The 17,900-nt window shown below is 49.7% G+C and overlaps 1 protein-coding gene across 1 annotated transcript; it reads left to right on the top strand.

Annotated features, from left to right (window-relative positions):
• Positions 1-14,972: 14,972 nt before the first annotated feature.
• On the top strand, positions 14,973-17,598 carry LOC147958798 (uncharacterized). Its single transcript, XM_087532313.1, has 2 exons — positions 14,973-15,860; positions 17,581-17,598. Exons 1-2 carry the CDS (start codon positions 14,973-14,975, stop codon positions 17,596-17,598), a joined length of 906 nt encoding a protein of 301 aa, XP_087388439.1.
• The last annotated feature ends 302 nt before the right edge of the window (positions 17,599-17,900 follow it).

The following is a 17,900-nucleotide window of genomic DNA, read 5'->3' as shown; positions in this document are numbered from 1 at the left end:
AAATTAAACTAGCATGGATGATACAATGAAAAATTATGAGCACCGACATTTAGCAATGAGTGTGTGAGCATAAATGTAATGTCGGTGAGAAATACGTACTCCCTCAAGCTTAGGCTTTTGGCCTAAGTTGGTCTATGGCCATGGCTGGTCTGGCGGATATCCATAATAATAGTTGTTGGGGTCGTACTGTGATGCAGCAGCTATCGCCTGCTGAGCTGCAGCGTGGCGACGAGCAGCCTCCTCTCTCCTCTCGTACTCATCTGCCTCCTCTTTGATAATAGTATATCCTCCTCTTGCCTGATAATCAAAGAAAGCAGGAGCATGGAGAGTAATACAGACAGCATGACGTCTGTCAAAGATTAGTCAATACTGGAGAGGTGATTCATTCCTCTCGATAAACTGGTGGTGAACCATAACATTAAAATCTAGATAGGCAGGAGGTAATTCAATATCATCTTCGCGCACATCTATGATACGTCTCCAACGTATCTATAATTTTTGATTGCTCCATGCTATGTTGTCTACTGTTTGGACTATATTGGGCTTTATTTTCCACTTTTATATTATTTTTGGGACTAACCTATTAACCGGAGGCCCAGCCCAGAATTGTTGTTTTTGCCTATTTCAGTGTTTCGGAGAAACAGAATATCAAACGAAGTCCAAACGGAATGAAACCTTCAGGAACGTGATTTTCTCACCGAATACAACTCAGGAGACTCGGACCCTACGTGAAGCCAACTAACAGGAGGCCACGAGGTAGGGGGGCGCGCCTGCCCCCCAGGCGCGCCCTCCACCCTCGTGGGCCCCCTGTTGCTCCACCGACGTACTTCTTCCTCCTATATATACCTACGTACCCCCAAACAATCAGATACGGAGCCAAAAACCTAATTCCACCGCCGCAACTTTTTGTATCCACGAGATCCCATCTTGGGGCCTGTTCCGGAGCTCCGCCGGAAGGGGAATCGATCACGGAGGGCTTCTACATCATCATCAAAGCCTCTCCGATGAAGTGTGACTAGTTCACCTCAGACCTACGGGTCCATAGTTAGTAGCTAGATGGCTTCTTCTCTCTTTTTGGATCTCAATGCAATGTTCTCCCCCTCTCTTGTGGAGATCTATTCGATGTAATCTTCTTTTTGCGGTGTGTTTGTTGAGACCGATGAATTGTGGGTTTATGATCAAGTCTATCTATGAATAATATTTGAATCTTCTCTGAATTCTTTTATGTATGATTTGATATCTTTGCAAGTCTGTTCGAATTATCAGTTTGGTTTGGCCTACTAGATTGGTTGTTCCTGCCATGGGAGAAGTGCTTAGCTCTCGGTTCGATCTTGCGGTGTCCTTTCCCAGTGACAGAAGGGGCAGTAAGGCACATATTGTATTGTTGTCATCGAGGATAACAAGATGGTTTTTTATCATATTGCATGAAACTATCCCTCTGCATCATGTCATCTTGCTTAAGGCGTTACTCTGTTTTTAACTTAATACTCTAGATGCATGCTGGATAGCGGTCGATGAGTGGAGTAATAGTAGTAGATGCAGGCAGGAGTCGGTCTACTTGTCTCGGACATGATGCCTATATACATGATCATACCTAGATATTCTCATAACTATGCTCAATTCTGTCAATTGCTCAACAGTAATTTGTTCACCCACCGTAGAATACTTATGCTCTTGAGAGAAGCCACTAGTGAAACCTATGGCCCCCGGATCTCTTTCTCATCATATTAATCTCCATCACTTTATTATTTCTTTGCTTTTACTTTGCCTTTTACTTTTCACTTTGCATCTCTACCAAAAATACCAAAAATATTATTTATCATCTCTATCAGATCTCACTTTCGTAAGTGACCGTGAAGGGATTGACAACCCCTAAGCGCGTTGGTTGCGTTGAGCTATTGCTTTTGTGTAGGTACAAGGGACTCGAGCGTAGCCTCCTACTGGATTGATACCTTGGTTCTCAAAAACTGAGGGAAATACTTACGCTACTTTGCCGCATCATCCTCTCCTCTTCGGGGAAATCCAACGCAGTGCTCAAGAGGTAGCAAGAATAATTTCTAGCGCCGTTGCCGGGGAGTCTGCGCAAAAGTCAACATACCAAGTATCCATCACATACCCTTATCTCCCGCATTATATTATTTGCCATTTGCCTCTCGTTTTCCTCTCCCCCCACTTCACCATTGCTGTTTTATTCTCCCTCTCTTTTCCTTTCGCCCTTTTTCCGTTTGCTTTAATGTCTTACTTGGCTCGTTTACTCGTTTGGTTGGATTAGTTGTTTATTTATTTCTAAACAGAGAACATAAGATCTATGGATCCTCATCCACTTGCTAATCTTTTTAAGAGATCCAATTATGATGAACCTATTGCTAGTGAGTTTTGTGCACTAGACTATCTTTATGAAGTTTTGCTTGAAATTTGTGAATCTGAAAATTGTGATGAAGTACCTTATGGAGTGATTCACGATAGATCTTTGAATAAAAAGCATGATTGCAATGATTTTACTATAAACTCTCTTGATGTCAATTGTGCTAATAATATGCAAAACCCTAAGCTTGGGGATGCTAGTTTTGCTATGTCCTCTACTTGTTGTAATAATCATGATTGGGGTGATTCTTCTTATGATCTTGAAAATTTATTTAAGCCCCATGATGAATATGAGATTGATAATAGTGTTTCCAATATTATTGAAAGTGGGTTTGGAAGAGTGTCAACTTTAGATCCCACTATTTTGGAAGAGTGTTAACTTTGCATGCATATGGATCGTGTTGAAAATATTTTGTGTGATAGCTATTTTGTTTAATTCGCCTATTATCCCACATGCAATTATTATGAGAGAGGAAAATATGGTGGTAGAAATTTTCATGTTACTAAATTACCTATCGTTATGTTGAGATTGCTATTGTTTCTTTCCACTTCCTTGCATATGCTAGTTTTTGCTTGCCTTGATAATTTGTTTGCCTATAAGATGCCTATGCATAGGAAGTATTTTAGACTTAGATGTGTTTGTCACGTGTTTTATGATGCTCTCTTTGTGCTTCAATTCTTGTCTTTCATGTGAGCATCATTAAAATTATCAATGCCTAGCTTTAAGGATTTAAAGAAAAGCGCTTGTTGGGAGACAACCCAATATTTATCCTTGCTGTCATTAAATAAATAATTTATCTAGTCTCTGTTTTGGTTGTGTTTTTTTATGTTTAATTAGTGTTTGTGCCAAGTAGAACCGTTGGGAAGACTTGGGGAAAGTCTTGTTGAACTTGCTGTAAAAAACAGAAACTTTAGCGCTCACGAGAACTGCTGTCATTTTTATTTGGAGAGTGATATTTAGTTAATTCTTTTTGCAGATGATTAATAGATAAATTCCTCACGTCCAGCAATTTATTTTAGAATTTTTGGGTTCCATATCTTGCGCTAGCTACAGATTACTACAGACTGTTCTGTTTTAGACAGATTCTGTTTTTCGTGTGTTGTTTGCTTATTTTGATGAATCTATGGCTAGTAAAATAGTTTATAAACCATAGAGAAGTTGGAATACAGTAGGTTTAACACCAATATAAATAAAGAATGATTTCATTACAGTACCTTGAAGTGATCTTTTATTTTCTTTTGCTAACGGAGCTCACGAGATTTTCAACTTTAAGTTTTGTGTTTTGAAGTTTTCAAGTTTTGGGTAAAGATTTGATGGATTATGGAACAAGGAGTGGCAAGAGCCTAAGCTTGGGGATGCACATGGCACCACCAAGATAATCTAAGGATACCTAAAAGCCAAAGCTTGGGGATGCCCCGGAAGACATCCCCTCTTTCGTCTACTTCTATCGGTAACTTTACTTGGAGCTATATTTTTATTCACCACATGATATGTGTTTTGCTTGGAGCGTCTTTTATGATTTGAGTCTTTGCTTGTTAGTCTACCACAATCATCCTTTATGTACACACCTTTTGAGAGAACCATACATAATTTGGAATTTGATAGAATACTCTATGTGCTTCACTTATATCTTTTGAGTTTTATAGTTTTGCTCTAGTGCTTCACTTATATCTTTTAGAGCACGGTGGTGGATTTGTTTTATAGAAACTATTGATCTCTCATGCTTCACTTAGATTATTTTGAGAGTCTTTAATAACAAGGAAAATTGCTTAATAATAATATGCTTGGTATTCAAGATTTGTAGAACTTTCTTTTGAGTGCGTTGAATACTAAGAAAAGATTGATGCTTGATAATTGTTTTGAGATATGAAGATGGTGATATTAGAGTCATGCTAGTTGAGTAGTTGTGAAATTGAGAAATACTTGTGTTAAAGTTTGTGATTCCCGTAGCATGCACGTATGGTGAACCGTTATGTGATGAAGTCGGAGCATGATTTATTTATTGATTATCTTCCTTATGAGTGGCGGTCGGGGACGAGCGATGGTCTTTTCCTACCAATCTATCCCCCTAGGAGCATGCACGTAATACTTTGCTTTGATAACTTCTAGATTTTTGCAATAAGTATATGAGTTCTTTATGACTAATGTTGAGTCCATGGATTATACACACCTTCCTTCCTTCCACCATTGCTAGCCTCTCCAATACCGCACACCTTTCGCCGGTATCATACACCCACCATATACCTTCCTCAAAACAGCCACCATATCTACCTATCATGGCATTTCCATAGCCATTCCGAGATATATTTATAACACCCTCGATGCGACTATAGCTCCCACGTGTCGAGGCACGACTTAGAGACATAATCGCATTGAAGGCATATGTCGCAAGTTAGGCAATCTTCACAACATCCCATGTAATATGATTAATAAAGGGGAGATAACATAGTTGGCTTACACTCGCCACGTCAATCAAGTACATAAATAACATTACATCATCCAAACACTCATGGCCCGACTACGGCGCCAAAATAAAAGATAACCCAACATGCGACACGGTCCCGATCACCCCCAACTGGGCACCACTACTGATCATCAAGAAAGGAAACATAGTAACATTGAGAGTCTTCGTCGAACTCCCACTTGAGCTCGAGCGCGTCTCCTGAAGCGGAATCATCAGGCCCTGCATCTGGTGTAATAGTAATCTGTGAGCCACAGGGACTCAGCAATCTCGCACCCTCGCGATCAAGACTATTTAAGCTTATAGGTATGGTAAGGTAAAATATGTGGAGCTGCAGCAAGCGACTAGCAAGTATGGTGGCTAACTTATTCGCAAAAGAGAGCGAGAAGAGGAGGCAAAGCGCGAGCGAGAAACTAGAGAGCAACCTGCGCAAACATTACTCCAACACCGTGTCCACTTCCCGGACTCCGCCGAGAAGAGGCCATCACGGTAACACACTCAGTTGATTCATTTTAATTAAGTTAAGGTTCAAGTTATCTACAACCGGACATTAACAAATTCCCATCTGCCCATAACCGCGGGCACGACTTTCGAAAGTTCAAATCCCTGCAGGGGAGTCCCAACTTAGCCCATGACAAGCTCTCACGGTCAATGAAGGAATAGACCTCCTCCCAAGACGTTCCGATCAGACTCGGTATCTCGGTTCTTCAAGACACTTCGACAGGTTAAAACAAGACCAGCAACACCGCCCGAATGTGCCGACAAATCCCGATAGGAGCTGCACATATCTCGTTCTCAGGGCACACTCAGATGAGACATCCTACGAGTAAAACCAACCCTCAAGTTGCCCCGAGGTGGCCCCGCAGTCTACTCGGTCGGACCAACACTCAGAGGAGCACTGGCCCGGGGGGGGGGGGTTAAAATAAGATGACCCCTGGGCTCCGGAAACCCAAGGGAAAAGAGGCTAGGTGGCAAATGGTAAAACCAAGGTTGGGCATTGCTGGAAAAGCTTTAATCAAGGCGAACTATCAAGGGGTTCCCATTATAACCCAACCGCGTAAGGAACGCAAAATCCGGGAACATAACACCGATATGACGGAAACTAGGGCGGCAAGAGTGGAACAAAACACTAGGCGAGAGGCCGAGCCTTCCACCCTTTACCAAGTGTATAGATGCATTAAGATAACATAGCAATATAATGATATCCCAACAAATAAATAAAGGTTCCAACAAGGAACGGCCTCCAATCTTCGCCTGCAACTAGCAAAGCTATAAGAGGGGCTGAGCAAAGCGGTAACATAGCCAATCAACGGTTTGCTAGGACATGGTGGGTTAGAGGTTTGACATGGCAATTTGGGAGGCTTGAAAGCAAGTGGTAGGCATCGTAGCATTGGCATAGCAAAAAAGCGAGCAATCTAGCATAGCAAAGATAGTAGTGATTTCGAGGGTATGATCATCTTGCCTACACAGTTGTCAGAGTTGACTGGATCCTCGAAAGCAAACTCAACGGGCTCCTCGTTAGCGAACTCGTCTCCCGGCTCTACCCAAATAAGACAAACAAGCAACAAGGACACAATCAACCACGTGCAAGGAACAAACAATACGAAGCAATGATGATATGCTATGCGGGATGCGATGCTGGATGCATATGCAAGATATGACAGGAAATGCAAGAACCTGGCCTCAACTTGGAGATCCAAGTGCGCCACTGGAAAGAAGAGATGAAATCGCTTGAAAACGATATAAAGAACGCCAGAATCGGAGTTACGGTTTGGAAATGGCAAGCGATTCAAATATGACACCGGTCTGCGATTTACAGCAAGTAGCCATCTAAATGTAAGGAGATGAACATGCTACAGCACCCAAACATGACAACAAAATACATGGCAGGGATGCATTCAAGATTCTTAACAAAAGTCTAGCATTGAGCTATGGCCAATTCATCCATTAACAGATTCAAACAAGCATGGCAAAAAAGCATATGGCAAACAGATTTCAGACTTAGTGAAATTAACACTTGTCTGGAATTTCAGACCGGGTAGCACACTTCGGAGCAACAAAACTACATTCTACAGGACCTGAACATGGCAAAGTAAAGCATGGCATGGAGATACTCAAAGAGCTTAACAAAAGTCCCTTAGTGACCTCGAGCCAAAAGGGATCAGAAAATACAATTGCAAGCATGTGAACATGGCAAAAACATAATCAAATCACAGACTTAGTGAAAACTGGAGCATGCTGAAACATAACTCAAGTAGGCATGTTTACGAGCTCGATGCACTCACTACGGTGCAAGTCATGACCAACTAAGCATACATCTATCAAGAACACACAAAATTCAAGCTAGACATGGCAAGAACAATAGCATAGCATGCACGGATCAATTACAACAACATTGGCAAAATTGCAAACAAGTTGACAATCTGCCCAGATTCACAAAGTAGCAAAAGTAGAGCTCGATTGACTCAAGCTAGGGTGCTCCATAATTGCAAACAAAGACATGGATGGATAGAGCACTACAATATTAACAAAACATCCTTACTGATCATCCTCAAAAGAGGCACGGATCACTAGGAAACAACATGAACATATGGCCATAAGAAATAAACAGATCAAGGACTTAGTGGAAATGCTAAGTCCCTGAAAACAGAATTACCGAGTGCACCACTTTTCAAGCTCGTGCTAGTCACCACACACATCACAAAAATACATGGGTTGCACCTCTGGAAAGATGACAAAACCCTTAACAAAACATATGTAGAACATCAGGGCATATCATGCACGCATTAATCATGGCAAAAATGACAAAAACCTAAATGGAGTAGCAGATCTGACAATTAACTCAAGTAGCCCTCTTCTAACAGCATTTCGGGCATCAAGATGTACTCAAATGAAAATGATGCAATGGAATGAAATGATGTACTCTCTGAGATGAACATGTTGATATGCTATATGCATGAATCAGAGCTACGGATGCAAAGTTACGGAGCTATGAACATGAGCATATGGGCTAGAAAATTCTAGGGACTTAGGAAAAAAATCAACCCCGAGATCTAGGGTTTACTGTTCACGGCACGCGAACCGAGGAGCTCTGGTGAGGTGGCGGCGGCTCCGGCGAGGGAAAAGCGAGGCCGAGGCGATGCGGGGGCGTGGCCGGGCGGCGGAGTGGCCGGGAGGTGGCGGAGGCGGCGATGGCGCGTCGGGCGGCGGCGTCCGGGGCGGCGAACAGCGGAGAGGCGGGCCGCGGCGCTGCGGCGGCGCGGTGGCGTCCGGTGCGGCGGCGGGGCGGAGCAGGCGGCGGCGCGAGGTAGGAGGAGGCGGCGGGGCGATGGTGAGGACGGCGCGCGCGGATGGGCCCGCGGGGGCCCTGCCTGGGCTCGGCGGGCCGGCGGCGGAGAGAGGCGGCAGGCGTATGGGGAGTGGCCACGTGGCGGCGGCGGGGAGCAGCGGACACGTCCGGCCCGAATTCGGACGTGTCCGGCGGCGAGAGGTGGAAGACGACTAGGGTTTCGGGGAGGGGATCCGAGATTTGGAAAGGGGGTTCTTTAAATAGGCATAGAGGGAGCTAGGAGAGTCCAAATGAGGTGCGGTTTGCGGCCACGCGATCGTGATCGAACGCTCTAGATGATGGAGAAGGCTTAGGTGGGTTTTGGGCCAAATTGGAAGGGTGTTGGGCTGCACACACACGAGGCCTTTTCGGTCCCTCGGTTAACCGTTGGAGTATCAAACGAAGTCCAAATGGCACGAAACTTGACAGGCGGTCTACCGGTAGTAAACCAAGGCCGCTTGGCGAGTCTCGGTCCAATCCGGAAATGTTTAATCCCCACACACGAGAGAAAGCTAGAAATGACCACCGGAGGAGAACGAAGCGCCGGAATGCAAAACGGACAACGGGGAAAATGCTCGAATGCATGAGATGAACACGTATGCAAATGCAATGCACATGATGACATGATATGAGATGCATGACAACAACCACAACACACTCGGAGACAAAGACCCGAACCCGAGAAAATAAAATAACTTAATGCCGGAAACGGCAAGAGTTGGAGTACACATTGGGAAAGTTACATCCGGGGTGTTACAACACTCCACCACTACGAAAGGATCTCGTCCCGAGATCTAGGACTGAAAGAACGCCGGGTACTCAGAATGGAGGTGATCCTCGCGTTCCCATGTAGCTTCACGGTCGGAATGGTGTGACCACTTGACTTTGAGAAATTTGATTGACTTGTTGCGAGTCTTGCATTCAGTCTATTCAAGAATAGCAACTGGGTGCTCACGATAAGAGAGATCTTCTTGGAGCTCAATGTCCTCGAAGTTGACGGTGCGGTCAGGAGTCTTGAAGCACTTTCGAAGCTGAGAGACATGGAACACGTCATGAACATTTGCAAAGTTTGAAGGAAGCTCGAGTTGATAGGCGAGGTCGCCTCTCTTGCTGACAATCTTGAAAGGTCCCACGTATCTGGGGGCAAGCTTCCCTTTGATACCGAAGTGACGAGTACCTTTCATAGGAGAGACGCGAAGGTACACATGATCTCCGATCTCGAAAGCCAAATCACGGTGCTTACTATCATAGTAGCTCTTCTGGCGGGATTGGGCTGCTTTGAGGTTATCTCGAATGACTTTGCACATTTCTTCTGCCTCTGTGATTAAGTCATTACCCAGCAGCTGACGTTCACCGGTTTCAGACCAGTTGAGAGGGGTACGACACTTCCTGCCATACAGAATTTCAAATGGGGCCTTGCCCGAACTTGCTTGAAAACTGTTGTTGTAGGCGAATTCAGCATAAGGAAGACAATCCTCCCACTTCATGCCGAAGGAGATAACACAAGCCCTGAGCATATCTTCAAGAATCTGGTTGACACGCTCGACTTGACCACTAGTTTGAGGATGGAAAGCTGTGCTGAAGCGGATGTTCATGCCCATGGCCTTCTGAAAAGAATCCCAAAACTTGGATGTAAAGATGCTGCCACGGTCTGAAGAGATCACTTGAGGAATACCGTGCAGAGAGACAATACGAGAGGTATAGAGTTCCGCCAATTGAGCTGTAGTGATCGACTCTTTGATAGGCAGAAAATGAGCCACTTTGGTGAGTTTGTCGATGACAACGAATATAGCATCAGTGCCACTCTTGGACTTTGGAAACCCAGTCACGAAGTCCATTTCAATGTGGTCAAACTTCCATTCTGGAATGGCAAGAGGTTGGAGGAGACCCGCTGGCCTTTGGTGTTCTGCCTTCACTCTTCTGCAGACATCACATTCATTCATGAATTGAGCAATCTCGCGCTTCATTCGAGTCCACCAATAAGCCTGCTTGAGGTCCTGATACATCTTCATGCTCCCAGGGTGGATGGAGAGGAGAGAATTGTGAGCCTCGTTCAAGATCGCTTTACGAAGGTCACCTTTGGGTACAACAATACGATCCTCGAAGAAGAGAGTGTCCTTGTCATCAAGGCAGTAGCACTTGTACTTGGGTTGACTCTTGGCAATCCCAATCTTCACCTTTTTCACCATAGCATCGAGAAGCTGAGCTTGGCGAATCTGGTCTTCCAAGGTAGGAAAGATTTGAAGGTTGGCGAGGAAACCTTGAGGAACAACTTGCAGATTAAGTTTGCGGAAAGCTTCACAAAGCTCGGGTTGATAAGGCTTGAGAATTAGACTGTTGCAGTAAGCTTTCCTGCTCAATGCGTCAGCAATCACATTGGCCTTGCCTGGAGTATACTCGATACTCGGATTATACTCTTGAATCATTTTGACCCATCGAGTTTGCCTGAGGTTGAGATTAGGCTGAGTGAAGATGTACTTGAGACTCTTGTGATCAGTGAAAATGTCCACTTTTCTTCCCAATAGAAGATGTCTCCAAGTCAAAAGAACATGCACAACTGCCGCCAACTCGAGATCATGAGTGGGGTAGTTCTTCTCATTAGGCTTCAACTGTCGAGAGGTATAAGCAACAACTTTCTTCTCTTGCATCAATACTGCGCCAAGACCTTGGAGAGAGGCATCACAAAAGACCTCGTACGGCTTGGATTCATCAGGCGGAGTCAGAACTGGAGCAGTGATCAATTTCTCTTTCAAAGTGTTGAAAGCAATATCACACTCCGGAGACCAAACGTACTTGACGTGCTTCTGAAGAAGATTTGAGAGAGGCTTCGCGATCTTAGAAAAGTTTTCAACGAATCTTCGGCAATAGCTTGCTAGACCGAGGAAGCTGCGGAGTTGCTTCACGTTCTGAGGAGGTTCCCAATTCACAATTGCAGACACCTTCTTAGGATTCACGGCAATGCCCTTGGCAGAGATAATATGACCAAGATAAAGAACCTCATCGAGCAAAAATTCACACTTGGAGAACTTGGCGTAGAACTGATGTTCTCTGAGCTTATCGAGTACCAAACGCAAGTGCTTGGCATGATCTTCCTTGTTCTTCGAAAAAACCAGAATGTCGTTGAGATAGACCAAAACGAAGTCATTGGTGTAGGCGTTGAAGATGAAGTTCATCATGCGAGAGAATGTCGGAGGAGCGTTGACGAGACCAAAAGACATGACAGTGTATTCATATGAACCAAAGCTTGTCCTGAAAGCCGTCTTGGGAATATCTTGCTCACGGATTCGAATCTGATGATAACCCATACGGAGATCAAGCTTGGAGAATACTTGGGCACCTTTGAGTTGTTCGAACAGCTCATTGATGTTGGGAAGTGGGTATTTGTTCTTGATGGTCTTCTTGTTCACTGGACGGTAATCAATACAAAGTCGGTCCGTTCCATCCTTCTTCTTCACAAAAAGAACACCACAACCCCACGGAGAAGAACTAGGCTGGATGAGACCCATTCTTTCTTGAATATCGAGTTGCTTCTTCAGCTCCTTCAACTCTTCAGGTCCGAGCTTGTAAGGACGTTTGCACACAGGTTCCATGCCAGGTTCAAGATCAATAACGAATTCAACTGGCCGGTGTGGAGGCATTCCTAGAAGCTCTTCTAGAAAGACGTCTTGATATTCGCAAACGACTGGAATTTGCGAGATGGCATCCAATTCACCCTTCTCATTGAGAGAAAATAGACGGATAGTATTATCACGAGCGGCAAAGACAATTACATCCTCAGACGAATGAGTCAATTGAATCTTCCTGGCAGCACAATCAAGATGTGCCTTGTGCTTAGAGAGCCAATCCATTCCGAGAATAAGATCAATATCCGAGTTACCAAGAACCACCAGAGAAGAGAGAAACTTGTAATCACCCAATGTGATAGAGATATCGGGAGCAACCAAACTAGAAGTCAAAAGCTTCCCGGGAGAAACAACTTGCATGACTTTGGGCATGATCTCAGTGTCAACATTGTGCTTCGATGCAAAAGGGCATGACAAAAAGGAATGCGATGCACCAGTGTCAAAAAGAACTTTTGCAGGAACATCGTTAACAGGAAGGTTACCCATGATCACATCTGACGAGTCCTCTGCCTGTGCTGCATTCATCGAATTGACCTTGGCGTGCTTGGGGTTATGCTTGACCACAACTGTACTTGCCGATCTGACAGGAGGAGGAGGGGGAAGACGCCTCTGGTTGAAACACTTGTTGGCATAGTGACCCTTCTGTTGGCACTTGTTGCACGTGACCTATGAAAGCGGACGGTGATACGGAGCACTCGATCTTGGAGCTTGAGACGAAGTCTTGTTCTGAAAGCCAGGGTTGGGTGGGTGGGAAGAACCACTGCCACCTTTGCTCTTCTGCTGATACGGCTGACGGAACGGAGGAGGAGGAAGCCAAAACTTCTGCTGCTTGGCCACTTGAGTAGAGGAAGAAGGAGTAACATCTCTGACTCGCTTCTTGGAAGCATCACACCTCAACTGAGCAGCCTCTTGCTTCAATGCCATGTTGTAGAACTCATCGTACCTCAAGGGCTCAAAGAGAACAAGAGCTAGCTGAATTTCTTCTCTGAGACCACCCCTGAACTGATATATCATGCTCTTCTCATCAGGGACGTCCTGCTTAGCAAAGCGGGCGAGCTTCTGAAACAACTTGTTGTAGTCATAGACAGACAAAGAGCCTTGCTTCAGATTGCGGAATTCCTCACGCTTGCTTTCAACCACGCTCTGGGGAATATGATGAGCTCGAAAATCTTGACGGAATTCATCCCAGGTGATAACACGTCCACCTCGGGAATCCTTGTACTGCTGGAACCATTCTGCAGCTTGATCTTTGAGTTGGAAGGAAGCGAACTTAACAAAGTCCTCAGGCCTGACGTTACTGCACTCGAAATGCTTGCACAGATCCACAAGCCAATTGTCAGCATCGGTTGCCTCAACACAATTGCTGAAAGTCTTTGGCCCGTTAGCAAGGAACTGGTTGAGTGAAGCAAAATGATTCTGATTGTTGCCTTGGTTCCCTTGGTTGCCTTGATTGCGCTCTTGAAGAATTTGCATGATTATCGGGTGGTAGGTGCGACATATGCCAACGGGTGGCTTATCATTGTGGGAGCCAGTAAAACATCACCGGTGCCTGGAAACGGGATGAGGCGAAGACATGCATGCCGGCGAATCTTACCCAGCTTCGGGGCTCTCCGTGGAGATAACACCCCTACTGCTGCTCTGCGGGGTCTCCGCATGATCACTCGATGAACAAGTAGTGACACGGTGCTCCTTGAGCTGTTTGGCGAGAGGAGGAAGAAGGGCTCTGCTTGCTCTCTTCTCCTCCCTACGTGGTGTCTAAAACTAGCAGGGATCAACCCTTTGCATGGGTGTTCCGGGGGGTTTATATAGGCCTACCCCCCGGGGGTACAACGGTAATCCGGCTGGGCGCGGGGCCCAGCCGTCTGTGTCTATGCTCTCCGGCTTTTGCGCCGGCTGCTGGGGCCCGCCGGCTAGTGGGTCCCACCGGCTGCCGGCCCCTTGGTCGACAGGCAGGCCCCATTGTCCAGGGCCTTGTCGGTGGCTGGTTACTGTTGCTCAATCTTGGTGACGAGGGCTTCGCCGAGGTAAGCATGGCTACAGTGCTGCCGTTCGGCGGGTGACCACTGTAGCCTCACCGCGTCTTGTCTCCTTAATGGGGCGTCTCCTTCGAGGGGGTGGCAAGCCGGCTGGAGAGAGCCGGCTCCGTCTTGGGCCGACTGGGGGAGGCCAGGCCGCCTTCGGGTGTCTCTCTGCCCGAAGGGGCCCACCGCCCATGGGCCGTACTGGTAGCCCGTCGTGGATGACATCAGGGTCAACGTGGCAACAGTGCTGCGCCGGACGGGTCATGGCCACCCGTACGGCGCACTGTGCCAGGCGCGCTCCGGGATTCGGGGGTGGCAGGCTTCACTGTAGCCATGCCCCGTCACATCGCCGTTAGGTGGATGCAGACTTCGAGGGTACGGTCTTGATCGCTTTATGGGAGCCGGCTCCTTGGAGTCGGCCTTCTCGCAGCCGGCTCTTAGGAGCCGGCCCTCCCGCGGCTTTCTTCATGAGGGCTGAAGTTGGGCCGCCTTCCAATAGCCGGCCTGGGAGATAGCCGGCCAGGGGAAGGCGGCCCCATGTCTTGGATCCTTGAGAGCCGGATTGGCTCGTAATTTTTTCAGAAAGGCCAGGGGGAGCCGGCTAGGCTACCCGTGGTCACTTACTCCGACAGTAGTCCCCGAAGCTGAGCGAGCTTCGAGGCTTGTAAAGGGACGAGAAGCTTGGTCAGCTTCCTATCCTGAGGGGCCAGCTTTTCTCGTGCGGGCCGTCTTCGGAAAAGCTTCGTTTCTCGTAGGCGGGAACGCGGGCCACGTGGCGAGGAAATCCTGCCAACGCACACGCGCGACGGGACGCCGCCGCAGGCCCGGGCCCGCCACTCGCAGGCCTCGGTCCGAGCGCGGATCTTTCGCGGCCCACATGGACCGCTCGCCTTCCCGCGGCGGTTTTATTCTGCCATCAAGGCACAATAATCGCGGGACGTGGGGGAGTGGGCGCAATTGATCCCCACGTTCCCCCACGCCGCGCCTCCTCGGCTCCGCCGCGTGGTTTATAAGTAGGAGGAGGAGGGGGAGCGGCAGAGGCTCGCGCGCTCTCCCTCACTCCGCCCCTTCTCGCCCTCCTTCTCCTTCTCTTCCCCGCAGCAGCTCTTTGCCGCGCCGTTCCGCCGTTGTTTCGTTCCGCCGCCGCATCTCTTGCTTCTCGCCGCGCTGCCCCATGGCGCTGTCAAGCTTGTGGGATGGCTCCAACGTCCATGAGGACCACGTCGCGTTCCTCCGCCAGACGCGACGCCTGCCCGGCGAGGACTTCGTTCGGGTTCGTCTAGCGCCGGAGAAGGAGATTTCGCCGGCACCGGAGGAGGGCGAGCAGGTGATCTTCCGCTCGCACTGCCTGCGCGGCTTCGGCCTTCCGGCGAGCGGGTTCCTCCGAGCCTTCCTCAAATTCTACAACCTCCAGCCGCATCACCTCACGCCCAACGCGGTGATGCTGCTGTCGGCCTTCGTCACGCTGTGCGAAGGCTTCCTTGGGGTCCTCCCCACGCTCGAGCTCTGGGCGGAATTCTTCCAAAGCAAGCTTGGCACCGTCATCGCGGGCGTGCCCGCCCCTTGCGGAGCCTTTATTGCCATGAGGCGGGCAAGCGAGAACAACCCGTTCCCGCCCATCCCGCTGATCCAGTCGGTGAAGCTCTGGGAGAAGTCATACTTTTACGTGAAGAATGTCACGCAGCAAGGCGACTACGTCAACCTGCCGGCTTATGAAGCCGGCCCGCCGGCTGGGAGGCGACCTTCGTGGAGCTACCAGGCCAGGTCATTGTCTCAGGCCGGGAACGTAGCCGTCTCCCGGCTTCGGGTGATGATCCATTCGGAGGGCCTGACCGGAGCCGACTTGGTGGCCGCCTTCGTGGAGTGCCGGGTTCTTCCCCTCCAAAGCCGGCCTCACATGGTTTGTCAGATGAGCGGCCGCTTTGACCCAAGCCGGCTGAGCACCAGGGAGATGCCTCATGCGGAGGTCTCCTACATGGTGAACTATATCTCCAACTGCAAGCTCGCCGAAGATTGGCAATACGGCAAGGAGCCGTATTCCCGCGCCAACCCTCCACCTGCCGTAAGTTCTTTCTTCTTTTCTTCCTTTGGTAGCCGGCCTCATGATAGCCGGCCTCTGATCAGTCGGTTTGCCCCTAGCAGAACCCTCTCCTTCCGCCGACGACCGGGGCCGTAGGGATAGAGCGCCAGCTCGTCCCTGACCGCACGGTGGACGACGCCGATGACCCGGACTTGGGAGCGGCCGCCATGGAAGACGCCATCGTGGGGGAAAGCGACGAGGCCGGAGGCGCGGGGCTCACGGCCGGCTTCGAGGACTGGCCGGATGATGCCGAGGTCGAAGTCGCCCCGCGCCGCCAGCCGGCGCCTGATCATCAAGGCGCGAGCTCGTCCGCCGCGCCGGCTACTGGCGGCGGCGCCCAGAAGCGCCGGGCCATGTCGATCCTTTTCGGCAGCCGGCCGAAGAAGTCCAAGGCTTCCGCAGCGGCGACCAAGCGAGATGAGGCGGCCGCGAAGGCGGCCCGCTTCCACAAGGTGGTGAGGCAGCCGCAGGAGATCTCAGCGTAAGTCGTCGAATGCTTGGCCATATATTTTTTGTTGTTCTTTTCGTTTGAAAACTCTTCTAAACCTTTCTTTGCTCGCCGGACAGGGCGCCGCTTTCCCTTGAGCGGGGTCCAGGCGGCTCCGTAGTCAGGCCGACTGGAGGGTCTTCGGGCTCCCACCGCGTGGATCCCCACGCTGACCTCAGGGAGGCCACGGAGCGGAACGCACGAGAAGTGCAGGAGGAGCGGGAGGCGGCGGAGCGAAGGGCCGCCCAGGCGACGAAGGAGCGAGCCGATGCAGTAGCCAAGGCCCGTGCGGAGGCGGTAGCTGCGGAGATGGAGGCGGAGGCTTCGCACAACCAGCCTCCGCTGCTAGCCATTCCCCTCCGCGCCGTGGCCCCCAACATTCCTGTGCCTCCACTGGAGGGGGTCGACCAAGAACCACCGGTGATGGAGCGGAGGGAGGACTCCGTGATCTTCGTGGAGGGGCGCCGCCGGCAGCGCCAACCGGAGCGGGCCAAGGCGGCCAGTCGGCTGCGGCGCCAGAGCGGCCGGCCGGGGGTGAGACGGAAGCAGGAGCCGGCCTCGAGGTGCAGCCGGCAATGCGCCAGCGCGCAGGGGGAGGCACCGCTCCGCCGAAGCCACACCGAGCTACGGGTGCCAGCCAGACGGCGGAGGCCTTGGAGGCGGCCAGCACCGGTACGTCCGAGTGGACTCCCAGCGGCGGGACGGGCGAGCTGAATGTGGCGGCCCAAGAGGTTCGGAACCGGCTTTAGGCCCAAGCCGCCTCGCTGCAGCAATACACCCAGGAGTTCCTTGCGACACGGGCCGTCATCCGGGTGAGTCTTCTATCTTTGGTTGTTTTGTTCTCTTGATTTCTTCTGTGGGGGCGCGTCAGCGCACCCACTGGGTGTAGTCCCCGAGATTAGGGCCGACTGCTGAGCAGTCGGGTCGGATCTTCCTTGACGACTACCTTATTCTCGCCTCCTGTCTAATCTTCCAGGAGTATCATAACCTCCGCGCTGCCACCTTCAACTCCCAGGCTCAGGAGCTGGGTCGGAGAGCCGAAGACCTGATCAGCACCCGGAGTACGTACTTGGTTTCGTTCATCTCTTGTGGGGGCGCATCAGCGCACCCACTGGGTGTAGTCCCCGAGATTCGGGCCGACTGCTGAGCAGTCGGGTCGGATCTTTCCTGACGACTTCACCTTACTGGTTTTTCTTTTGTCTTTCGTGCTCGCAGAAGCCAATGTCGACTTAAGGGGGCAGCTCAGCGAGGCGCAGGCCGCCCTTCGCGCCAAGGAAACCGAGTACGACGCCTTGGTCCTGGAGCGTGACCGCCTGGCCAAGAAGCTGGCTGACCAGGAGGAGAGCCACAAGGCGGCTCTGAAGAAGGCGCAAGATAACGAAGCCGCCCTGAAGGCCGAGTTCGAGACTGAAGCGGCGGGCTGGGCTGAGACCAGGCAAGCGCTGAATGAAGGCTTCGGCCGTATTGAGGATTTAATCAACGGTAAGCCGTTTTTCTCGCTCCTTGCCTGCCCCTTGCCGCCTGACTTGTGTTCT

The sequence above is a fragment of the Triticum urartu genome, chromosome 7A (assembly GCF_056163025.1).
Source record: "Triticum urartu cultivar PI428250 chromosome 7A, HENAU_Tu73, whole genome shotgun sequence".
NCBI lineage: Eukaryota > Viridiplantae > Streptophyta > Magnoliopsida > Poales > Poaceae > Triticum > Triticum urartu.
This window is presented reverse-complemented; position numbering and strand designations above follow the sequence as displayed.